At 44.2% G+C, this 25,971-nt stretch overlaps 1 protein-coding gene across 1 annotated transcript in view; it reads left to right on the top strand.

The window, feature by feature from the left end:
- Nucleotides 1–23,565, top strand: part of Ptger3 (prostaglandin E receptor 3) — a 59,560-nt gene extending 35,995 nt beyond the window's left edge. Inside the window, exons 3-4 of the mRNA XM_055614443.1 lie at nucleotides 20,322–20,410; nucleotides 22,718–23,565. Of these exons, the coding sequence (XP_055470418.1) occupies nucleotides 20,322–20,410; nucleotides 22,718–22,721 (93 nt within the window). The 3' untranslated portion in view covers nucleotides 22,722–23,565. The remainder of the gene's footprint in view (nucleotides 1–20,321; nucleotides 20,411–22,717) is intronic.
- The last annotated feature ends 2,406 nt before the right edge of the window (nucleotides 23,566–25,971 follow it).

Here is a 25,971-nt window from a genome sequence, read left to right as displayed (position 1 = left end):
GTGTGTGTGTGTGTGTGTGTGTGTGTGTGTGTGTGTGTGTGTGTGTGAAAATGCAGCCCACCATGTCAATGATGCCTGGATCACAGTGGCCTGACTGGCTCCCTAAGCTCATAAGCCTATTTATAGAAGGGGAGGTGCACTCTCTCAGGAGTATTTTCTTTCTGTTGACACCTCAACATCTATTCTGATGTCTCTCCAAGGAACTGCTAGTGGGAGTCCCTCTGTGTGCTTTAATTCTCTGTAGTTAAGGACACATTTCCCGGCAGCTTCTGGTAGAGCCTTGCCCTAACAGGTCGTTCATGTGCCTGGTGCACGTGAGAGGACTACTGAAAATGTGTCCTCAGAGGATGATTTTTATCACAGGCGTGGATAGTAAGGAACTGTCCCAGGGTGGATTAGCCAGGCTGGGTTCCTCAGACACAGAATTATTACCAGACACTTTGTCCCCTCCTGTGTCCAGCACAAAGGACGTCTGAGAGGCCCTTACCCTTACCACCACCACCACCAAGTCCATCTGTGCATTTCTGTGGGAGTGAGAGCTGGACACAGGTTAAGGATTCTTGCTGCTTTTCTTCATGAGTCAGGAACTGAGTAAGCTTTCCTATAGCTAAAGTTGTAGCCAAGTCAATGTGTTCACTTCCCCCTCAACATCCACACACACTCTTTGACATCCCCATTCGTACCCATGGGAACAGCTAGGAAGACACAGGGTAAAGTGACTTCACCACACTTCTGTCACTTTAAAAACTGCCACTGCACTAGGATAAGCTAGAACAGGACCCAGCCTAGGGGAAGAAATGTGCACTTCTCCCTCCGAACAGGATCAAGTCTCTCCTTCTCCCTCATCCCCTTCCCCTCTTCCCTTCTCCTCCTCTCTCCCTCCCCCTCTTCTCATTCCCCTCCTTTTCCCTCTCTTTCCCCTCCCTCCCTCTCCCTACCCTCTTTCTCCCCATCTTTCCTCTCCCTTCCCCTCTCCCTTCCCCTCCCCTCTCCCTCTCTCTGTTTCTTGTGCTAAGAACCAAATACAGAACGTTGTTTGCACCATACAGTTAATCTTTCAAGACAATTTTTTAAAAACAAAAATTATCCAATGACGCATTTGTCTTAAACCAAAGAGGATTCTTTGCTGTGCTTTTTGCTGAAAAAGAGAGTTAAAAAATATTCAGAAGTTATAAAAAGCACAGTCCTAACCCTGGTACAGTCTACACAAAAACAAGCTAATGATTAGAATGTAACTTCATGTTATTAAGATGTTTAAGTAAACACAAATCTGTTGATAGTTCTGCCTGAGCTAAGGTTGTGCATTGCCACACTTAGCTGATCAGCCTTTGCATAGGAATGCAAGGCACCCAGCCTTCATATGGAGCCATTGCCTTTAGAAGAGGCTGCACCAGAGTTTATGGTCTGAGTTTCCCTGGGAGGAGGAAGGAAGGAAGAGGTACAGAATGCTTTGTGAAATTTACCTCTGCATTTTTCTACATAAATGAAGATGAAAATGAAATCTTAGAATCCTCAAAAAATCCATCAGTTAGAAATAGCTCTCTAATATGGAGGTGGGCTGCACTGGGATGTGTGGGCAGATTTGCAAGGCTGTAGAAGTGTTTGTACAACATGAAGATTCTTAAAGGGCAGTGGTTTGGAGAAGATTCACCAGGTGTCATTTTTGGAGAAAAGTCACCTATTTTTGCTGTTTCTTGGCTTTTAACATTTTCCCCATAACTTTGTAATTTTCACAGTTGTGGTGACAAAAGTAATTCTTCCTGAAAATAATTGTAGAAATGTTAATATATGTCCAAGAGTGATTACTAACTTAAGTGCTGTACACCCTGTTAGGCCTTGTTCATCAACAGGCTTCCCTTTGCTGGGCCACTTTGCTCTTCCTGATACAATCCGTTCAGGAGAGTAATACTGTAAAGTCTTCTTAACTGTTCTTTGAAGAAAGTAATTTCACATAAGTGCCCTCCAGGTTCTTGTGGGAAATGGTAAAAGAAAGAGTCTCCCATACTGTGCGAGGAGTTAGAGTACCAAAGGGCAACAGTCTGGATGCCATTGACTGGTTATCTGGTCTTCATAAGTCAACAAATTTTCTGAATCCAAATTTTCTTCCAGCAACCCGAGATTATCAGGGCAAGTGAAATATGAAAGTCTCAGACACTACTGAGAGGCCACTCGGGTGCTGTCACTGTGTTACCCTCTTTTCACCAGCAGAGCTCCATCAGAAAACTGACATGGCTGTTCTCATCTCAAGCTAACCAGATAGCTTCTCCTATCAGTGTTAGGTAGCACTGTCCTCGGACACCCAAGTCCTATTAGAAGGCTCATCCCTGACTCGGATGGGGCACGTGACTTAGGAATGATGCTTCCTTCTTCCTTTTAGATTTATCTGTACAATATGGGCTCAATACATGTATTCGCCATCTTCACACTGAAAATTAAGAACCTCTTGGTCTCTGTTCATTATAAGTCAGCTGTGTAGTTTTTCTAATAATTCTTTTTCCTAAACAATATTTTTAGTAAAATTATGATTTAAAAAAACCCAGAGAAAAGAGAGGGTGTTGTGGGTCAAAATACATGATGGACCTGAAATTATGTTTCCAAAGCCATTCGCTGGTGCAAAACATGTGCCAATAAAATATTGTTTAAAAACTTCAAATAATGCCAAAGTCTTGTCACAAGACCTGAAGTCCTCACTGCAACCCTGCACCACTTCACTGTTTGGAGAGTGCTTCTTTTTTTACCTCTGTCCTGGCACATTTTTATCACCACATTTGTGACTGTGTATGTGCATGTTGCTTGCCTTGTTCAGCCATTGTTAAATGCCACATACTGACCTAGGCTTTCTCTGCACCTATTCCCCATTCTCTCTTTGTACATAGAATATTTAATCCATCCTTTTATCTATATTTATTAGATTCCCTGTTCTCTAGACCCCATGTCTTGATTTAAATTATTCACTATTTTGATGACATTTGCTTTTAAAATGGTTTTCTCATTAGGAAAGTGTGTCAAAAACCAAACCTTCAGCTGGGCATGGTGGCATATGGATGTCATCCCAGCACTTGGATGGCTAAGGTAGATAGACCTGAGGTTGAAGCCAGCCTGGTCTGTGAGAGCTGGTCATCAAACAAAACATGGATGAACAAAGTTTAGGATTTCTGGGAATCTCTGGGAGAATGTGAGCAGACCCCAGCCCAGCAATAACAGCAGCGTAGACTTCATTTCCTGACCCTGGTATTCTCGGGGCTGCATCCTGTGCCTATGCCACAAGATAGGTCTTGTGAGGATTTGCAGAGACAGACAGAGTCTTAGGCTTACTAGTGGTAAATCTCCAACCATGCCCACAGATGGAATGTGAGCAAAGCTGTGTTCACACCTGCTTTCAGTTTAAGTATCACAGAATCCCTGACCAAAGAATTGCAGCTGTGGGCATTTTCTGAAGCTCTAAGTTCGCCTCTGAGGGTGCCTCAGAGGCTCTGCTTCAAAGAAGGCCATGGTTCCATTAAGGCTGAGATATTTTGAAAGGCCAGACCGTCTTCAGCAGCCACAGGAGCCGGCTTTTCCAACAGGACTGATTAGACCAGCCAGCAAGATTCTCATCAGAGACGGGTATGCCCACATGTCTAATCTGTGCAAGTTGTGCTGCAAACAGCCGTCTCTTCCTTGATAGACGAGTGAGCAGCGGAGGGGAGACCTGCTTGGAGGTGGTGGTGGTTGACAGAAATGACAAGCACTTCCTGTCCAGGCCTGTGGGTTTTGCAGAAGTTAAAAGTTTGTCACAATGCGGTTTATTTAAGATCAAATCTCCCAGCCCCTTTGTTCTTTGCTTCTCCAGTTTTCAGCACGGGTGCAGACGCTGAAAAGTGAAGGGTTTGCTTCCCACTTTCAAGGGACTCCAGGGAAACCCTGTGGCAGTGAGGGCTGCAGGCTCCCTGTCAGCAGTAACATTGTTCTCTCCACCTGTGACGTTGTCCCCTCCCCCTCATTATGACACTTGCTCCAGCTTCTAACTTCAAGGTGCAGTTTGGAATGCAGGCTGTATTTTGTCTTTGAGAAAGAGAAATAATTCCTGATTCTTGTTTTTGTTTTCCATCTGATGCTTACCAGGGAGAATCAGCTTGGCGCAGTAAGCATTTTATTGTCTTCTTCTCAGTGTAATGCTTTCTGGTCCCTGCTCAGACTGACTACAATGGTTCTCTACATTTTCTCTCGAAGGGAATAAAGTGGCAATATCTCTAAACTCAAATTTTACTGTTCTTTCTACATGAATTCTGAAGGCAATCTACCCAAAGTGCTAGTGAGCTGAAAATTGGTACATAGTGGAATTTATATTGGATCTCATCTTTTATTATATCTTGACTATTTCAACATAAATGCAGTCCTCAGGCATGTTGGGAATTCAGTGAAGTTTATTCGGAATGGCTTCAACACATTTCTGATATTTATTTAAAGTTTTGTGTTTAGTAGACTATAGTTAATTAAACCAAATTAAATGAGTTGCTTAGGGAAGGTGAATAATGACTTCCCTCTGCTGGCCAGCTTCTATGTGGTTTGCACTGGCAATGGCATCTAGAAGTCTTCATAATAGTTATCAGTAATTATATAATTTTTAAATTATAGAATAATTGATGGACTTCATCTCTCAAGAGCAGGTTTTAATAGGACAATGGCTAAAAAACATTGAAGTAGCAGGGAAATACTGTGTCTCATGGTCTCATTTAGAAAGTACAGTCCTCTGACTCTGAGTAAAGAAAAGACCACTCAGAGTTAAGAGTGTGCCCATTTTCCCAGCACAGCCTTTGGAGAGAGAAGGCTATCCTCGAGGCAAGAGGCAAGCAGGTTGCCAAGTTGCTTGGTGTGGTCTGTGTTTGGAAGGGAAGGATCTTGGCCAGAGCACTTTCAGGACTATAAGCATGTGTGTTTAGGGGGTCCAAATTTGAGTTAATAACAGTGGGATTTGAAAGAAACTATGGAAAAGGTCATAAGATTTTTGTATGAAGAAGTGAGATACTCGCGTTTACCTTATAGGGCAGCTGTGATGGTCAAAGAAAGCAATCTAAGTCCTTCAAAAGAGTGAGTGGACACCGTCTGGAGGAAGAGCCACTGCATTAGCAGCAGCGGAGGCGTGTGAGGTGCAGGAGTGAAATCTGTCATGCAAAGTGGCCCTGCTCTAGCGCTCAGCGCTTGCTGTCCTTTTCAGAGACCTAAATATGTAACGTTATATTTGACAGCGTGAAACGTAAAATCAGCTCTGTTAATTTACTCATTGGCCAATCTTAAGCAAAGTAATGTCATCTTTATAATCTCGAGTTTGGATGTAACAGTTTTATATATGAAGATATATGTTGTATGCACTTCATGACATAGCAACCTAAGCACTCAGCAGGGTTGTTTCATTTTGGAAACTATTAAATTGAAGCAAAGCTCAGAAGACAAGTGGCATAGTCTTCAAATGAAGCGAAGTGTATTCACCAGTGTACAAAATCTGTCCTTATCATCCCAGCTCAGGGCAAGAGGTAAGGATGTGGACCAGCTCCATAGAAAGTAGGAGTAATTATAGGAAACAGCAAAACAAGCATGTCTGAGAGTTGTGGGGTTTTTCTTTTCTTCTCCTTTTTTAAACAGGCTATTGCTATATATCCTAGGCTGACCTGCAACTGGTGACCCTCCCACCTCAGCCTCCCAAGTGGTGGCATTACAAGCATGCACCACTGTGCTTGGCTTCTAATTAAAGTTTCAATCAGTCTTTGTGAGATAAGGAACAATGTTGCAACTTGGAAAGGCCATTTGAGAAGTGCCTGCATCAGCCCTGGGCAGAGCTCAAGTTGGCCACCAGCACTGAGACATCAGTGTCAGCTGTGAAGCTGATTTACCATCCTCAGGATTAGCTGACTCCCATGACAGACCTTCCATCCCAGCCTCTGCCAAAGCATGCGAGATTCAGGAATTCTCATCCACAGGGACTGCGTTTGTGGAAATGCCTTCAGGATAATTTCAGGAGTGATGTTAGTAAGTTATGAATTATGATGATAATAAAATAGCAGTGTGCTAGTCATTTCTGGTCACAGAACTCACAGTTTCTGAGGCACTTAAATGTATGTGACTGTCAGGGCTGGAGAGATGTCTCAGAGGTTAACAACACTGGAAGTTCTTCTAAAGGTCCGAGTTCAATTCCCAGCAACCACATGGTGGCTTATAACCCTCCATAATAAGATCTGGTGTCCCTCTTCTGGCATTCAGGCAGAATGCTTTATAAATAATAGTTTTTAAAAAACATGTAATTTTGTTTCATCACGTTTTAGGTAGATAGAGAAAATTATTCTGATTTTTACAGATAAAGAGGAAGACTAATATATAAATCCACTGAATAAACCATAAATATATAAAATGTTACTTGTTCATTAAAATGAATCGATTATAAAGGAAAATCACACTGAGTGGGTGCAGTGTGTGAGTCAAATTTGCTCACATGCCCTCTCCCCATTTGCTAGAGCAAGTCTCAGCCTCTAAGACTCATTTTCTCATCTGAAGAGTCAGGTTGCAGTTCCTTCAAAAGTCCTTGGTGTTTCCACTGTGTCCCAACCTAGAATGTTTTGTTTTATGCAAAGCTAGAAAGACTTAGGCTCAGTTTCCTATTCCCAGGCCATCCAGGTGCTGGAGTCCCAGCCTCTCTGGAATCCTGACAAATTGGATGTTCATAGCTCAGCCTTCCTGTGTTCTTTTATTTACATGCTCCCCTTAGCCAGAGACTTTCTCCTTTTCCAATAAGACCCAAGTCAGCAATGCCTAGATTGAGTGTTTCCTCTTTCTGCCAAATTCAGAGCCAATGTCTCCCCTCTGTGCTCAGTTCTTCAGCTATATCTGTGACGGTTTCTTCCATCTGCATGTGCTCCACAGCTTCACCTGCCTCTTGCCACCTCCCCTCTCCCCTTGAATAGCAAATCACATCTTTAGGTTTGGCATTCTAGCCTGCTTCCTCTTCTCCTCACACCCCCAGCCTCTATGTCAGGGAAGGCTTTGAGATAGACATACTTAGCAGGGGTAGAAAAATTCATTGACTTGCAGGATCACACATAGTGTTGCCCATCAATAAGAACAAGAATATTCGGGACGCCTAGCAGAAAAACCGATAGAGTTCACAAAAGTTACTATAGTACTAGGAAGTGTCCTAGCCTATTTCCACAAGGAGCAGCTCCCCATGGCAGGGCTGTGCCCCTGCTCACAGCATGGTCATTGACAGACGTTTAAATTGAGTAAACTGAGCACACCCTCATGTCACATTTCTGAGGTAAAGTGAGGGGAGAATGCTGCCAGGACTGACTAAGTGTGCTGAAAGCCTGAGCTGGAAAGAAGATTGCTGAAAGGACAGTGCCTAGGCTGGAAAAGGGCGGCTGTGGTAAGCCCGAGCCTTGGCCACACTGTCTCTGTCCTCTGAGCTCTGGACTCAGTACCCATGCTCCCACCTACTCTGTGGTCCAGGTGCGAAGTTGGGGCCTCACAAGGGTTGAGAAATCATTTCCCTTCCTGGAAACTTTTCTGAAAACACCTGTGCGGTGAGGCTGTGATAGGCGGATATTTCCGAGGTGTTTTCTGCTTTTGTTGATTATGGCTCCTGTGGATTCCCAGATCTTGGTCTTCCCAGATTCTTGGATCCAGTTCACACCAGGCTTTATACTACCCTCCTCTTACTGCTAGGCAAAACATACATGTTATGGCACATAGCAGGCTGCAGAGCCCAGAAGCCTCCTGAACAGGCCTTCCGGTCCTCATATCCGCAGGCTTTCCTGCACTCTCGGCCTTGTCTTTACGCGGGGGCTGTAACGACAGAGGAGAGGCTGCTGCCTATCTGCATAAAATGTGGCTTTCTGTCCAAGACTAGTTCCGTCTTCAGCACTTTGTGGTTCCTCAGGAAAGGGTACAGCACAGGGGTCTCCCAGATCACTCAGCTACCGCAGACCAGTCACAACATAGCCTGCCCACACATTACACATTGGATTTCCCTTGTTCCCTTGGAGCTGCCCCTTTAAGAAAGACAGTCCTTGGCACACAGGGGTGTGTGGCACAGAAAGATAAAGGTACAGTAATGATACCAGAAGCCAAGTAAATTCAGGATATGCATTCCATTATGAAGGAAGGAAGCGTGGAGTTCTTAAAGAACCTTTGGTTTTGGGGAGGAAAAGGTCTATCCAGAGCTAAGATCCACACCCAATGTTAGGAAAGGGAGGAATTTAATTTTCTGAGGCCTCTGCTGTGCCTTTGTTTTAAGGGCAGCAGGGTGAACTTTTAGGTTATTCTTTCAATATCTGAGCCCTAACGGGAAAATGCTGAAAAAAATTAAGAAAGTTTCCTTGCTCGTGGAAGATTTACCTTTTCTGAGGCCTCTACATCTTTTCCTCTTGAGTGCAGTATGGAGAGGAGGGCAGACCGTGGGGTCTTGCTGTAAGGTGTGCTGCAGGCTTCTGCAGCCAGATAGGGCAGGGGAGATCCTAGGTCAAGGATGCTGTGCTCAAGCCATCTAGAGGACAGTGGCAAGCTGTGCTCTTTAGAAGAGTTTTCCTAAGTCATATTGGGGAGGGGCAAGTGTGCGTGTGTGTGTGTATGTCTGTATGTATATGTTACTTGTGTACCTTTGTGTCTCTATGTGTGCCTTTCTGTGTGTCTCTGTGTGCACACACGTGTCTGTGAGTATCTCTATGTGTGCCTCTGTGTATGTGTATGCATGTATGTATCTGTGTGTAGCTATGTGTCTTTGTGTGTTTGCATGTGTCTCTCTGTATGCTTCTCTGTCTCTGTGTGTGCATAGACATGTCTATGTGTACCTGTGTGTATGTCTGTGTTTGTGTGTCTATGTGAGTATATGAGTGTATATGAGTCTCTGTGTATATGAGTGGGTAGATAGAGTGGACTAGGTACAGTTTAAGTTGGATGACTTTTATAGTTAAGGTTAATCACAGGGCTGTTGAGCTACCTACATGCCTCAGAAAGGAACCCCTGAAATCAACCAGAGCACTCCATCAAAGACTTATACTTCCCTTTGAGTCCAATTTTCTTATCTGTCTGTGGAGGAGAATCACATTTTATTCTGCCACAAGCAAACTCTTCAGGGATGAAGATGTGTCCTCATCAGCTCCCTAGTGACCAACCTATCAATGGTTTGGGTGATTCAGGTCCATTCACCAGCAACAGATGGTCCTTCAATACTTTGTAGGTCTAGATAATTTTTAAAACAGCTCATAATTATTCAGTGTTACAAAATAAATTTTGTTCTGTGAAATGCCTGATGTTTGATTTTGAGTTGAAAGGCATTTAGATTTCAATCACTAAATCACATATTTTAGTAAAGTAGTTTTTTTGAAATTAGCTAATAATTACTGTCTAAACGAATGGTTGTGTGAGTCAACTGCTCATTGCCAATCATAATATCTCAGTCTAGTGAGGGACTACTAGACACACACTACTCTTAACAACTCACACATTCTGCAAATAAATCCACTCTACAAAATTAGAAAAGTAAGAGAGGAAATAAAAGACTGACTGAGAGAATGTTTCCCTAATATGTAAATAAATGCTGGTTGCAGGAAGTTCAGGCTGATCTGGCCATTCCCTGGGCTGATCTGGCCATTCCCTGGTCATCAGAGGTGAAAGCTGTTTTAGCTGTCATTCTCACTCACTGCCTCATAGTACAAGACAATTGCCCGAGAGTCAGCCATCAGTCTACTTTCTGGGGTGCTGGGCAGGAAGTAAAGAAAGGCATACTTCTCCATAAAATTTTCAGAAGTCTCATCACTTCTATTTACATTTGATTGGCCAGAATTTCATCACATGGACACCCAACACAAAGAGAGCAGGAAATGCAATGTGTTGGTTGGTGTCTAGCTATAATGGACTCTTTCACAAAGAAGGGGAGAGTAGCCACTAGGAGCCATACGCCTTACATGCTATGCTGGGGCCGAGTGGTCCTGTGAGCTATGTTCTCTGTGTAGGTTATTTAATGTCAGGGAATTTGTTCAGACCCTGCCTGAGGGCTGCAGTTATTGTGACTTTCATGCTAAGAGATGCCAGGCAATAATGATTTACTTCATGTTTCTCTTCAGTCTCAGATTCCAGATGCCCAAGCTGGAGCTGATGTGTTAACCATTCTTTGGCTGACCCTATCATCATAGAAAAGTGGGGGTGCACTGAGTTTAGACTGATCATAGCCCTTCAACCCAAAGGATGTATACTCCATAGTGGGCACTTTAAATCATGTGTGCTTTGTAGCAACTTTGTTGTTATTGAGTCATGATGTTTTTACTTCCTGGACAATGTCTTATAAAGATATCATCAGTAAGAGGTGACTGTGCTGACCTTCACCACGAGGCTGTGCATTTGTCTCAGGCATAAATGAGAACATCTGGTGGGACCATGACTCTTCCCAGTGGGGACAGCACAGTCTGGCCGGTGAGTGGCTGTGGGTGATTATGATGCATAATGGGAGCCGTGGGGAGTCACTTCTGCACACAGCAGCTACCTGCATGAGGGTGAGGAAACCCCCAAGGTACAGAAGTGCAGAGCTATTGATCAAAGCTACCCTGCCCCAGAGATGAGGACTGATTCATCGTGAGATCCAAAGCCCCCACACATTCCCATGTCCACAGCAGTCTTTAATATTCCTTGAACCTCTCAGCTGCTGACTTGGTGATAAGATTTGTTTGCTTTTTGTCTGAGCTGAATTTCCTGTGATGTGTTTGCCATAGGAAATTGCAAGGAGATCCTCAATGACAAGTTATTCAAAAAAGCAGAACATATACCTTCTGTCGGACTTAATTTGCTTTTATATCTGCATTCCTAATCTGTTTGGAATTAGGGTGCCTTTTTGAACTTCTCATTTGTGGCAGTGGTTTGGATTTCTTTCTGATCATCTTTGTAGTGCATTAAGTTGTGGGGGAGGCTCACATTCACATACTTATAGGGGCAGTTGCTGTATTTTTTCAGCTTTCTCACTTCTTGCTAACTGGGGGTGAGGGGATGCATGCATCATCCACAACTTAGGGTTTACTGTGACTGTAGCAATACTAGTTGTAAAATTAATGTGATTTTAGAAATGTTTTTAAATTTTCTGTTTTGAAGGTTGTTGCGTGAAACACAGCATCGCCACGGATGGCCACTCATCTTTGTTCTCTGCTGATGTGGTGTGGCCTGGGAGGCAGGAAAGCAGCCTGTGGGTTCCCAAACTTACACTGGAAGGCGTTGTCTCTCTCATTCTCTGTATCTCTGCCTCTGTCTCCCTAAGATGGCACCAGTGTGAAGGAACAGGCTATTACATACATCTTAGTACCGGGTAGAGGAGAGAAAGCTGGCCTCATGTAGACCTGCTGCAGCCGTCAAATCAGGACAGCTTCCCATAGGTGATTCCTGTCTGTGAGAAGAAGGGAGATACTGGTAAACCAAGGGGCACTTCCTCAAACATCCGGAGCACGTTGGTCCTGTTGGCTCAGCCTGAAAACACTGCAGGGGAGACCTTTGATAAAGACATCCCATTTAGGGCTGAGTGCTCCGAAGTCTCACTCTCTGTACACTGTCCAGTCGTGATTTTCTGTATTAATTTCCATCTCCTATTAGAAGGAGGCTGCTCTGGTGATGCTAATGGTGATGCTAAGTAGGATACTAATCCATGGTATAGAAAGTGTCTGTAGTCGTCATTTCATTGCTATGTTCCTTTAACAGAAAAATAGAATTTGCTATTAAGGGACAATATTTTTACCAATTCCTGGAAATGATTTTTTAATATATTTCATGTATCTGTGGGTTTATTTAAAGATATGGGGGTATTTTTGTTGTCAACAAAACCTTTCCAATTTTTGTAATCTGTACAACTTTTTAGCCATTTTTTACCGAAAGTACAAAAATACTTCCTTTTAAATTTTTTTCTATTTAAATTGATGTTATTGAATATGAAGTATCCCCACAAGCTCATCTGTTTGAAGAACTGCTCCCCAGTTGGTGGCACTGGTTTGGAAGGCTGGCTGTATACGTTTGGACCCCAGCCTGCTTCAGACATAGGGACTGTGTGGCTGAATGGGGCAAGTCCTCAGTTCTGGGCTGAGCCCTCTTTTCCTGGTTTGCCAAGAAAAGTAACCAATAAAGTGGCTGCGAGTCCCCAGGCACTCTTGTAGTTACTCCTCTTGTTCTTGTGAGCAAAACCTGATAGACAGTAGCTCATGGGAGGAAGGATTGGTTTGGGTTCATGGTGTAAGAAGACATGGTGCATTATGGTATGGGGGGCATGTTGGATGTCTGTTGAGGATTATTAATCTTTAATATTAATTTATCTTTTAGTTAAACAGCGGTTATTCCTAAAACAGCTGTATACCCAAATCACCACACAGAGACTAGGATTTATTTAATTAACCTAGAGCACAATGCTTGGGCAATAATTACTCCATCCTAAACCTCCAATTTCCCACACTATACTTGTTTTTAGTCTCATCTTAGGTCTGGTTCATGTCTCCTGATGTTTCCTGGTCCTTTTCTCTCATATTTCTCCTCCCACTCCTCCTTTCTCCTCCCATCTGGGCCAGGTTGTTCCACCCTGTTCTCTCCATTACTCAGCATTGGCTGCTTGGTTTTTTTTTGGCAATACAGAGAACACAAAATTAAGACAGATGATGCTTAGAATAAGCATCACAATGCGATGTCCATATTGAAACCAGATAGTGGGGCAGAGAAATCAGCAACTGAATGAACAAGGGTAAACTGTACACATTCTACAAGAACATTATACCAAGAGAGGTCATAGCAGCAAAGCCTGTAGCTGAGTTTCCTCACAACTGGGTACACCATGGAGCAGACTGAGTGCCCTTAAAATGCCTTCCTCCATGACCTACTTGTGCCAGCCATGCCCTCTTTCCTGAAGGTTCACCACCGCTGAACCCAAGGGTTCTACAGATGAGCCTCAAGAGGACAGTTTGCATCCAAACCACGACACTGCCTTCCAGCTCAGATCCTCAGGAGAGAACATGTCAGTCTTGTCAGCGATGGAACTCCTAGCCTCCTGGCTGTGATAAGGCTCCTAGCAGAAGTAGCTTAAGCCACACAGGACTCATTCTGGCTCATAGATCAAGGGAACATTCCACCACGGCAGGGCAGTCACTGTGAGGTCGTGTGGCCTCCACACTCAGGGAGTGTGATGAGCACTGGTGATGAACACAGAGGTGAACACTGCTCAGCTTTCTTTGTTCTTGTCACTCATTCCTGTATCCCAGCTTGTGGATGGTACCACTCACAGCCAAGATGGTTTCCTCACCTTAATTGCCTGATCTAGAACTCCCCACAGACCTGCCAGTGGCTTTTTCAATATGAACCATAAAATCAACAATGTGCTCCTTAATTGGCAAGATCACAGGTTACCCGTCAAACTCTGATTTGGATTTGCATACCTGCACAATCAGATTGCACTGCAGTGAACAGAATCCCTCCACAAAACCACATATGCAGAGACTCATGGTTATCCCTTCAGCCAAGGCGGTGGCTGTGGATGTTCCCTTACACGGGTCTGGAATAGCTGACAGGGAGCTGACGGCACTCCTGAGGACTGGGCCATACTGCCAGTTCTGTTCCATGTGGTTCAGACACACTAGCCCTTCTGATTTCATCCACAATCATAGAGTGGTCTCTCTCCTCTGCTATCACAAGAAAACACTCTGACACACAGCCATGTGGGGAGGAAAAGTTTACTTGGCTCATACTTCCGGATCACAGTTTGCCACTGAGAGGAGCCATGGTAGAACCATGGGAGAACACTGCTTGCTGGCTTTCTTGTAGAGCGGCCAGATATGGGCACTTAGAACAAAGACCAGAGGCAAGAAAAACACTTTCTGAAGGAACCTGTGTCCACATGATCATGCAGGGACGGCAAAAGAGGAATTGAAAACGTGCTGTGGTTTATGGAAGGAGATTCCCCAGCATCTTTTTGTCTTTTTTTAAAGAATTGATGCTGGAGAAATGGCTCAGCAGCTAAGAGCTCTTGCAGAGGACCCAAGTCCTGTTCTCAGGAACAAATGTTTTTTCAGCTCTAGGGGCTATGACTCCTTCTGGACTTCATGGGTAACAGGAACACATATGATACACAGATACACACACACAAATAAATAAATATTTTAAAAATAAGAATCATTTCAATTTGACAGTTGGAATATGGATTTATTTTCTTCTTTATATTTTGCATTCTTTATATTGTTTACATTTTAAAAATTCAAATAATGTTTGAACATTGATTCACCCAAAATTTTTTTGTTAAATTTAGATTATTAGCTTTAAATAGTTTGCTTTAGATACTACCTTTAATTTTTGATATTAATTTTTAAATTAAAATATGATTTCCCTTTCTTCCCTCTAATCCTTCCTATAATCCCCTCCTTGCTGTCTCTTGAAATCCTGGCCTCTTTTTCTTTAGTTGTTATTATTAAATATATATGTGTGAATATATGTACCTGAATATATCAACATAACCTACTCTGTCTGTTTAGAGTCCCGTGCATATATATAATTTCAGGACTAACCACTTAAATATGGATAACCACTTAAAGAGGAAATAAAAACCCATGCAGTACAGAGATGACTGGCTATGTGGAAGTATGGTGTCTTAAAGATTCTTATCCAACTCAGTGGGAAGAACTGTTGGCTCTTTCTTCACAGAGAAGTACTAATTAGCTGAAGCCCCTGTCTCTGAACACTCCTGCATGGGGCTGCTCACACCTTGCACTCACAAACAGCCCCTTTGCTTTCTGTGATAATATCGGAGTTTCAAAGGAAAACACTGCTTCTGTTACTTCCTAATGGGAAATGAAGACTACTGTGGGATGAGGCCATTCTCAGCACTCAGGTTCCTTGGAACCTGGTGCCAGGTGGTCCAGATGTGATCACAGAGATCAAGAGGTGAGGACCTTGTTTCTCAGCCTTTTCCTGATGTCTCCCAGGAGGCTGTTCTGACAGCGAAATTGATTTCACCCTGGAATTTCTTCCTTCTCAGGCTTTTGACAGCCAGCTATCACTTGTGACCCTCAAATTGAGTGGGAAAGTCTTGGATACACAGGGAGAAGGAGTGGGGATGGGATGCTTCTCTAGACACCACCTACCTCACTCAATCTTAACACAAAGTGAAATGACCCATGGCAGGCAGTGTTGGCTCAGGCCTAGTACTGTGCCTTTAAGAACGTAGGCCTTCCTCTGTAATCCTCCTCACAATTCTCTCTATATCCCAGGAAATACCAAACCTCCTAAATCACTTTTATATGTCACTTTCTCTAAGTTCTCAAGGCGTTGTGAGCCTATGCTAACTAAAGGAGAGCAGTGGAATGAAAATTTATTCTGTTTAGAATACACGTTAGTGTTTTGGAAAAGCACAGAATACCATTAAAAACACCAGCAGTGTATCAAAATAGATGCTAAGACTCATAACCAAACTTTGGGCAGAGTGCAGGGAATCCTATGAAAGAAGGGGGAGATAGTAAGACCTGTAGAGGATATGAGCAACAGAATCAAAATATCTGGGCAGAGGGCTCTTTTCTGAGACTGATACTCCAACCAAGGACCATTCAAGGATACAACCTGGTACCCCTGCTCAGTTGTAGCCCATGGCAGCTCAGTGTCCAAGTGGGTTTTTCTAGTAAGGGGAACAGGGGCTGTCTCTGACATGAACTAAATGGCAGGCTCTTTGACACCCCCCAGGGGGCAGCAGCCTTGCCAGGCCACAGAGGAAGACAATACAGTCAGTCCTTATGAGACCTGATAAACTAGGGTCAGATGGAAGGGGAAGAGGACCTCCCCTATCAGTGAACTTGGAGAGGGGCATGGGAAGAGATGAGGGAGGGAAGGAATGAGGAAGGAGGCTACAGCTGGGATACAACTGTGAATAAAGTGTAATTAATATAAAAAATAAAATTTTAATTAAAAAAAACCACCCAGATTCAGGCAAAAGTACTGGAGTCACAAAACCTAGAAACAAGGGGAACATTTTGGAACCGGAGAAAGAGTTATGATTCCCCCAGATGCTACAGGACAGACAGATGTTACTCTACCTAGATGCCTCAGGCTTGCAGCAGCAGGGTCAGTGCCCTTGCATGGAGGTGGTCTTCCTCCTCCTCAGGGTGATTTGAGTTCTGAGAAGAGCAGGAAGAAAAGCCTGCTCCTCTGCAGAGGTGACTTACTGTCCTTATCCTCAATCTAGAATGATTTACCAACCTAAACTCTTTCAGAGAGCGACGTGGCATGTGAGGACCCAAAGACTTGGTTTCTGGTTGTGTAGCTCCTGATCTAGATTTGAACAAGTCACTTATTTATGGAAGCATGATCAACAACATTTACCTATTAGTGGAGCTAATTTCTACTCACAGATACTATGTGAAAGCCCAAGGTCACTCGTTCAAATACCCTGGAGTAGTTAGGCTGCTCTATGCCAGAGCCTAGATACTCAGAGGCATCAAAAGACGTACTGGCCATGAGCCTTGCCAGCTTTCATTCTGGTCAGAAATTCACATTCTTTCTTTCTCTCCTGTACTTCTCTCCTTCCCTTCCCCCCTTCTCCTCCCCTCTACCATGCTCCCCTCCTCTCAGCTTCTCTCCCCTCCTCTCCTCTCTTCTTTCTTGTTTTTGCTCCGGGCTGTTTATAAGTAGATGAAATCTGCTCATCTATTCTTGGGCCTCATGTGGGACAAAAATGAGGAAACTGGATTCCAGACAAAACTTTACCAAAATCCAGCTTTGTTACCAGAAAAAAAACTTGGCTTCATATCCCCATGTGTAAATGAGCTGGATTCTATGATCCCTAAGCCTCCTTCTAGCTTAAAAAAGTGCAGTTTTATTTATTCACAAGATTACCACCCTGTTGCAAATGGTTGGCCCTGTGTCTAAGAGCTGACCCTTCCTTAGGATGAGCTGTGAGTTCCAACACTTGAGTAAGAACAGACCCCATCATGCTGTCTTCTCCCACAATTCGACCCCTTTTCTACTGTTTCTTGTTATCCCAATGGACTTTCTAACATTCTTCAAGACAGAAATGAGGCAGTATAGTCTGCCTTTTATTGTTTGGATTACAAAAAGCCAGTGGTCACGAGGGGTTTGGATTTCCATATCAACATCCTAAAATATCCTTTGATTCTCTTCAATTCCATCTTTATCATGTATGTTAAGTTATTAACTATTAATTGACCAAATGACTAATTTTGACCAAACGACTTTTTATTGTCATGGGAATAAATTTACTCTATCTCTCATCAGAACAATGTGTTCATTCCAGATAACAACATTTTGTTATTTCTATAAAGAAAGGCAGAGCCAAGTTTATAAATATTAGAGCTTAATTTACAACACAGATGTACTTACTTAACCAAGACCGGTAGCAGCAACAAATACCGAATATTACTAACAGATTGATTTTTATTAACATTGAGTGAAATTCAGTGATGGGAGATTTAAACTAAACTCTGTCACATCTTGTAGGTGACCCTGGGCCACTTATCTGTGCCTCAGTTTCCTCCAGTGTCAAGGCAAGATAGTGATAATAAAATGAATTAAGATTGGTAAAATGTTTAGAACAATGCTTGCCATGGGAAAGGCACTTTATAATTATGGTTGCTTTTAGGGAAGAGATCAAAGAGCATATTCAAAGAGTCATATCAAAGAGTCATATTCAAAATGGGTTGAAAGGAGCCAGTGAACAGGAGGCAAGAGAGAGAGGGGAAGCTATGGGAGAAATGAGAAAAAGCATGTGAGAAGGTGTAAGAACACGATTGTAATAAGAACATAGGTGACTAGAGATGATGGGAGGGAATTCTAGACATTTCCTCTCAGTGCTCTTCAAAACATGAAGCTAATGTTCATACCAGCCAAGTCCTGAGGCCTCGATGTAGACTGTCCCAGCCTTGAGCTGCCAGGACAAGGTGAGCAAATGGAACAAGTCAGTTAGCTCATGAGTCAGCACAGAGCCCTCGAAGTGCAGCGCCTCACAGACAGATGGGCACAGAGTTCAGCCCACAGAGGCAGTGTAAACAGAGGTGTCCTGTCTTCCCCAGTCAAATGTCCAGTAGCCACAGGGGTCCCAGGACACCCACAGAGAAGATTCAGCCCCAGTTGTGTTCAGGTGTCAGCAACTGACTGGTATGTCAGCACACTTGCCACAGCTGCCACAGGAAGCCAATCTGGCGTAGATACTGTTGCCCTGCCTTCGCCTGCCTCTGCCTTCCCAGGGCCAATGTACTCTTAAATCCTGGTTCTCAGCATAGTCTAGAAGCTTCGCCCCAGATGAGGGGAGTGGGCCAGGGGTGGTCAGAAAAGGTTACAGTGGGTCATGAGTGGTCAGAAAAGGCTGCAGATGATCACAGGTAGTCAGAAAAGGCTACAGGGGGTCATGGGTGGTCAGAAAAGGCTGCAGTGCACAGGATGCCCTTCTGAGAGTGCCTGATTTATGCAATGGCAGCCCTGCCACTCACGGCTCTGGTGGAGGGCTTGCTTCCTTTCTGGAGTCCTTCCTGTTGCTCACATGCACCACCCTGTGGGGAGAGGAGCAGGGTGGCATGGAGGTCACAGGTAGCAGAAGAGTTCCCAGGGAACCACTTGCTGGCATCTTAGGTAACCAAGAGCGCCATCCAGTTGCAGCGAAATCCAAAAGGTCTTTAGAACACATGGGTGTTTGTCTTAGACATGGTATAGAGGTGTGCTGGAGAGAAGGAAAATGTGAGTGATAAACCATCAGCAGGAAAACCACCTATCAGTCAAGTACAGAACCATTTCAACAGCCACACTCATGTTCATGGGAGTTTCTACAAATTTAGAAGAGAAGGGTTTTATCTGCTCTCCCCCACTCATGAATGACACCATGAGTGTCCCAACCAAGGGGGTACACATGTTATAACTGATGAGCTCTCACTGTTCTGAGCCCACAGCTTGTGTTAGGGTCATGCTTGGTGTACGAGCTGTGGGTAGGATGGACAGACAGGGACTGGTACCCACTGTCATGGCCCCACACAGCAGTGCTCTGCCACAGCAGTTTCACAGCAGAGTCTCAGTTGTACCCAACAAACACAGCAGGCTTAACTGTGTTTACACCATCAAGCAGCCTACTGGAACAGGAGGAAGCTGCCTGAGGCCAAAAGCTGCCCAGCCAGATGTGCTCTCTTCAGCTACAGGAGTAAAAGGGCCTTGCCGAAGAAATGGAAAAACACGGTTTCCCAAGTCTGGCCCCTGACCCAGAGCTGTGTTTGGGCAGAAAATGTCACCAATCTCCTGTTTTCTCTGGAGTTGTAAGAAAAGTATCATGCCACAGGTATCTAGCCCACACTCTTTCCTGGTGAACTTGCCCATTTCCTCCACTCAGCCCAAGTGCTCACCTGACAAGCTAACCGATATGGCCTCAGCTGGTCCTGATGACACACTTGGGCAGCAAAATGATTTCATATCTCCCTCTGCTCTTTCTTGGGAGAAAGTTGCTGCTGCACACATTAAGGAGAGAGGTGTGAGAGTGAGAAAACTTTCCAGAGTTTCCCAGCAGCATCTCTGGCTGCTGTGCAGTGAAGGCACCTGGCACCAACTGGGAGCATCATTCCAGCCAAGAACACTTACTGTGGTGGTGTGCAGGCATAGACTCAGCAGCAAATAAAGCAGATGGTTCCTCCTGTATGAATCTTCTCCCTGAGACAGCACAAGACCAACACATGTAAAGGCGGTTGGTGTGCAACAGTAATTCCTAAGGAGATGGACAACAATCATGAAACCATGGACAGAGTCCTGTGGGTGCCAGGAGGAGGCAAGTTCACAAGCTGAGATCCACAGGATGAGGAGGAGTTGGCCACCAGTAGGTACCCTGCAGGAGGGCATAGGTGACTCTATTTGTGTGCCTCAATGACGGCTACCGAGGGACACAGGCCGGGGGGTTAAAATGAGGCTGGTCTTCCAGCTTTAGGACAAAGCAAGCAGGGGTTTGATGTCTGTTAAGAACCCTGGGGTTTGCCTGAGAGGATCAGCAGCCATGAGGAATTACAAGCAGGAAGGAGCAGAATTTGCGCCATCGTGCTGCGTGCATTTTCATTCAGGGCTGGACCAGCGACAGAGCCGTTCCGATGGGGATGCGGGGGAAGCAGAACGCAGCTCCAGGTTTTCAGTAGTGTGACAGACTTGGGAAGATGATGTAAAGCATGCTTCTTGTATCACGAGCGGTGTCTGGGCTTTGCGAGTGTGCGTGGATAGGTGTGAGGGCTTTGAGGGTGTGTGGGCTCTGGGTTTTCTCCTGTGGTGTCTGATGAAGAACCATGGCCAGCAGCTCTGTCTCTGACATGTCTGTCTGTCCACAGATCACGCACCACCCCAACCCCAGCTCCAGCTCCACGTCCCTGCCTGGCCCCGGCTCTTCGGTGCTGATGTGGAGTGACCAGCTAGACAGGTGAGACAAAGGCCGAGTGCCTGACACACCATTCCCTAGTCCTTAGCCAGATAACCCTAACCCTAACTGTAATGCTACCAACTCAAAAACATCTCTGAGAGTGAAAACGTGAGGGGAAGGTGGGGCAGATGGCACTAAGCCTGGTGACCATCAGAAAGTGGGCGTGCTGCAACCTCAGTGAGGAGACAGAATGGGGAGACAGGACCCTGGGGCTCACTGCCAGCCTGGCCTACTCGATTAAGCTCTAGACCAATAGTAGACATTGTCTCAACCAAAACATGGAAAGCTCTGGAGGACCAGTACTCAGTATTGTTCACTGACCTATACACACACACACACACACACACACACACACACACGCACACACACACACACCATACACACTCAAACTAAACTAACAATTTTCTAACATTTCATGAAACCAATATAAACTTTATACAACTGAAACTTTATACCCTATGTTCTCATTTAGCATCTGTGAGGTCAGATGTGTACACCGGGCTCACTGTGGCTCTCCCTTGTTACACAGCGTGAAGGGAGAATGGAGGGTAACTTATTTCCACCCATCTCTCTTTTTTGTTAGTTTTACCCTAAGGCTTTCTTTAAAAAGATCATTATTTTTAAGTTTGTTTTTCTGTCTTTGCATGTGTCTATGCGAGTATACATACAGGTGTGTGTGTGTGTGTGTGTGCGTGTGTGTGCATGTGGAGGCCAGAAGAGAATTCTGAGTGGCCTCCTCTATCACTCTCCACAATTCCTGTGAGGCAGAGTTTCTCCCTGGACCAGTAGCTCACATCCTCTTGGCTAGGCTGGAGCTAGCAAGCCCAGCACAGTCACAGGTGTGCACAGGATACCAGGCTTGTTGTGTGGGCGCTGAGGTCTACCCTCCACTCAACCCGGGGGCAGGAACTCAGAATCAGCTCTCCATGCTTGTCTTTCATTTTTAAAGTAAATCTGACTACAGTCTTATCATTAAAAAGAAGAGGCAGGGAGGCTCTGCACAGGGACTCTGCAGAGCAGGAAGGTAGCAAGCTCTGCGCTGTGGCAGAGCAGCACTCACCGAGCACACTCAATGGTGCTTCCTTACCTGGCAGCACTAACAAAGCCAAGAAGATCAGGAGATGGCATGCTTGCTCTAGCTCTTCCACCCTGGAGAGCCATCACCGTCTTAGAAGGCATCCTCTGTTCTTTCCACTGTGCTTCTCTGTTTCACACATTTATTTTCTTATTTACTTTATCAGTGTGTGTGTGTGTTCTGTGTAAGTGCACATGCATGCAGAGGCCAGTAGAGGGCATAGGATCCCCTGAAGCTGGAGTTGCACGTGGTTGTGAGCTGCCCAGTATCAGAGCAAGGACCTGAATTACAGGTCTTCTGTAATAGCAGAAGGTACTCTGAACAGCTGACCATCTCTCTCTAGATGCTAAAAAGTTTTCTCTGGCACACTTATTGCACACATTTGCAGGTGTTTATTACATGTGCTTTTAAGAAACATTGTTCTTGTTACATTAACATAGAATATGCACTTCACTGTAGACTGAAGTTAAAATATTTCGAACCCAAGAGTTTATCAAGGAGCACAGAGCAGCTCCCTCAACCAGCATCTACAGTCACCCTGGGCAGCACAACAAGTGTCCATACTGGAACTAGAAGGCCAAAGGTGGAGGGGCTTGTTGTTGTTGCTGTGTTTAGCTGGTTTGGTTTGATAGTGTCTTCTGTAGCCCTGGCTAGCCGTAAGCCTATGATGCCAAGGGCTGGCTAAAACTCACATCTCCTGAGTTGTGTGTGTGTCACACCCAGTTAGGAGACTGCATTTTCTTACACCTGTATCTTCTCTTAGCTTAAGAAGACCTTAAAGGAGAGTGTGATGAGTAGTCTATAATGTTCTTGAAAACCACACGCTGTCTGCTGTTTTCTAATAGAGCTGAGATTTAAAATTCTATCAGTGAGAGCCTCTGGGTTGCCTTGCTCTGACTGGCACATCACATTGCCTTAAGATCTCACAGAAGACTGTGTCACTTGGTAGAAGACAGGCTGCATTTCTTCCACCAATGTTGCAAGAAGAGGCATTCTTCCCTCTTTTAGAATCACAATGATATATTTCCTGGGACATATGCACTAGACTGTATATTTGAGGTGCCTATAATGACTTTATTTATAAAGCACACCTAATTTCTGTACACATACACATGTGTTTTGTCTGTACATGGCATATATAGTTATTATTTATGTGTTTCTTTTACTTTATACACAAACATGTTAAAAAAAACATTCCTACTGCACTCACAGGTCTTTCTCTGTTTTAACAGATGATGAACAGCCCATGGTGGACTTTCATCGTAGACTCTGCTTCCCTAGGACTGTGAATTTCTTCCCCCTAAGAAGAAGAACTGCATTATTTTGGATTGTATCTTCTTTGGCCTCATATTTTAATTTCTTCCCTTGCCATTACACACTGAGCAAGCTTTCTTATGATAATCTGAGAGTCTGAGTGTGAGTTGGCTCCTGTACAGGGCTGACACTCCACACTGGAGAGACAGGGCAGGCCTGCATAGACAGGGCTGGAGAGCTACATACAGACTCCAGCTCCAGCCTCCAGAATCTTTATGGTCATCAACGTCTTCACATGTTTTCATAGTTTGGTTCTACTGAATATAACTGAAAAGGCAGCATAACTTTTTAACAGCAAAGTATCAATGTGTTGACAGCAAATGTCCATCTAATCAGCCATTAGCTTAACAAGACAAAAAAGCATATGCGAAAAGGCAGGAGGAATTGTACAAAGTGTGTTTGTGACAAGCAGGCATGGGCACCACAGAGAGTTGTGTCCTTCTCACCAAGACTGGGAAATAAAGCTTCTAGTTTAATTCTAATTACAGGATCCTCAGTAATGCAGGAATTGTGCCATTGTTTCTCTGTTTTTCAAGGGAGACATTTAGCTGAGGGCACCTTCCAATCGTCATGGGCAGTTCCAAGACTGGGTGACTAAGTGTTAGTGAGAGCCATTAAAAGGTAAACAGCTAATTATGGTTTCAGTTCAATCTTGTTTTTTGAATCATTATCAACTTAAGATTTCTCATAATTTGTGCTCAGGCAGCACAAACAAAAAAGGGCAAAATTAATGAATGTCAGTTATTCTACATGTAACTCTGTGACTTTTTATGAATAAAATGCTTTTTGTGTGTTGAAATAGTAGACTTTAAAAATATTTGAGTTATTTAATAGCTTCTACCTGGTACACACTTACCTGCTTGTAAATCCACCAACCTGTTCTTTCTTCTTCTACCTGCCCTTTGACCCCTCCCCCAGCCCAGTTCCCTTAGTTCAGCAGCTATTCAGTCTCTGCTTAGGTACTCTCTTTGTCACATTTCACGTCTGTGGGTTTTCCAAGAAGACAGCAAAGTCCAGGATCTGTAGTATCACGCTAGGAGCCTGTGCCAGGGTTCCTTTGTCAGTCTGTCTGCCTGTACTAACTGCTGCCTTCTGTAGGTCAGCTGTCAATACCCACTGCCTTACTGTGAACCTGTTTCTGTCTCTGATTTATGTTCAGTGACCGTGACTGATACAGGGTAGTGAGAACCATCTGTGGAAAGTCTATCACCTGCGTGGGTACTAGGCTGTCGTCTGCCACTTCATCTTCACAAGACAGGGCTCTCTGTACCGAGCCCTTCACAAGTCACTTAGATTTGCTCCACTGGTGTCCCACTTATAGGACCAGCAGTGGTACAGTCTTTGTCACATGATTGTTTTTGACTCTCCAAACACCAAGCACAGGCCCTGTGCCCTTGAGGAAGCCTCACCCACTGGTGTCAAATGACCTCACATAGTAGCTGAGAACAGAGCTTGTCATAGGTTATGGTAGTGGTCTCTGGGAAGCATACACAATGCGCTGGCAGTAGTCAGACACCAACAGTGATTCTTTGTTTAGAACTATTTCAAAGTATTCTATGTGAGTGCTCAGCTCAACTTCAGACTGACTTCCTTACTGCCTGAGGTTGAAAGCCATGGGACGAATCCACTCCTAATGCCTGCATTTTTTATATGTAAGACCTCACCATCGGTTTTACCTTTGCTGAACTTCTCATGTGTTCTCAGCTCTGTGTGTGCTCACCTGTACCCTCATCCTGACATGACGTGGAACCCAAGGTTTCATACAACACTGCTTAAACATGTTCACTCTGTGTGTCCTTTTCCCTTGGAAAACGATGTCTAGAGCCCTTTCTTCGGTATTCTTTACCTGTCTCTTAGCACCGTGTTGCCATGTTTGACAACTAGAAAGTAACTGCTCACTTAGTAAACTATCAGCAGGAGTGACATTTGTATCAGGACAACCAGTTGATAATAGGAAGGGTCTGGGGGAAGCTGACCTCGGAGTACCATCAGCTCACGATAACGTTCTGGTTTAAACGCATCTGTATCGGAGCAACACAGTAACAAAACTGCTTCTGTGAAGCGATAATGCAGTAACATGACTAGGGGATTCTCCGACTCTCCGGCACCAGAGCAGCCCTTCTGTGACTCACCTGACTGACAGACTGAAAGTGTGTGTCTGTGTAAAACACCTACGGTGCTGTCATCAAAACAGGCTTTAGTCCTCACTGCAGTTTCAGGTTTTTAATGAAGCTGAATGGAGTCAAAGGATGCTCTACTGAAGACTGGATTCACTGGGAACATCAATTTCTGTGTTCATGTGCACTTGTGCTGTGATTCGGTGATTTGAGACTCCTCCAAATAAAACAAGTTCCACTGACATGCTCAGTAGCATTGATCAGTAGGTTTAAACCAAGTGTAAGACCAACCATAAGCTTCTGGCTTAAACACACAAGTCTGTGTAACACTAATATTCTGAGAGGATGTGTAGACACAAGTTCTTGCTCTTTTTCACATATATGTAATGGACTCTTTGTATACATCATGTGTAAGATAATTGTGCACGATTCTACACGTTTTGTGTGTATGGTTCTTTATAGTGGATTACACATCCACAAGTTACCGTGTGTGACATATTGCACATTATATGTTACATATGTCTAATGTGTTCTGTAAAGTACACTGCATGGAATATGTTCTGTGTCCTTTTAGACCTCTGACATTTGCACAGGAAGAAATGACTTCTTGCACAGTTCGCTCTCGAGCACTGTCCTCTTGCAGCAGCACAGGCCAGTGTGAGTAACAATGAATAAAAAGGCCATCATCCAGGCCACTTCTGCAGTGTGAGGCCAGGATAACAGGAACGATTACCAAGCTGCTATCGGAGCCTGGCCTGGCAGAAGCAGCTGTGCTGCTCTCAGAAATCCAGGCTTTCAGGAGAACCTGCATTTGTCTCTGACCCTCTGGGAAGAAAGGGAAAGGCAGACCCATTACCTTTTATGGGTATGTGTGTCTTGTAGTTATTTAGAGTAGCTGACAAAATGTATAAAATTCAGAGTTTAATTGGCCTGCTCTTTTACTATTTATAAGAAAAACCAAAAATGAAGGGAAACATGGTTGAAAGTTCTAAGAAAACTATAGACGGTATTTAAAGCAATGTGGCCTTTCCACATCCTCAGTTGTGGAATGCACC

Source organism: Psammomys obesus, unplaced genomic scaffold, assembly GCF_907164565.1.
Source record: "Psammomys obesus unplaced genomic scaffold, mPsaObe1.curated_primary_1811, whole genome shotgun sequence".
Taxonomy (NCBI): Eukaryota; Metazoa; Chordata; class Mammalia; order Rodentia; family Muridae; genus Psammomys; species Psammomys obesus.
The sequence above is the reverse complement of the archived record's forward strand: the minus strand, read 5'-3'. Positions and strand labels throughout refer to the sequence as shown.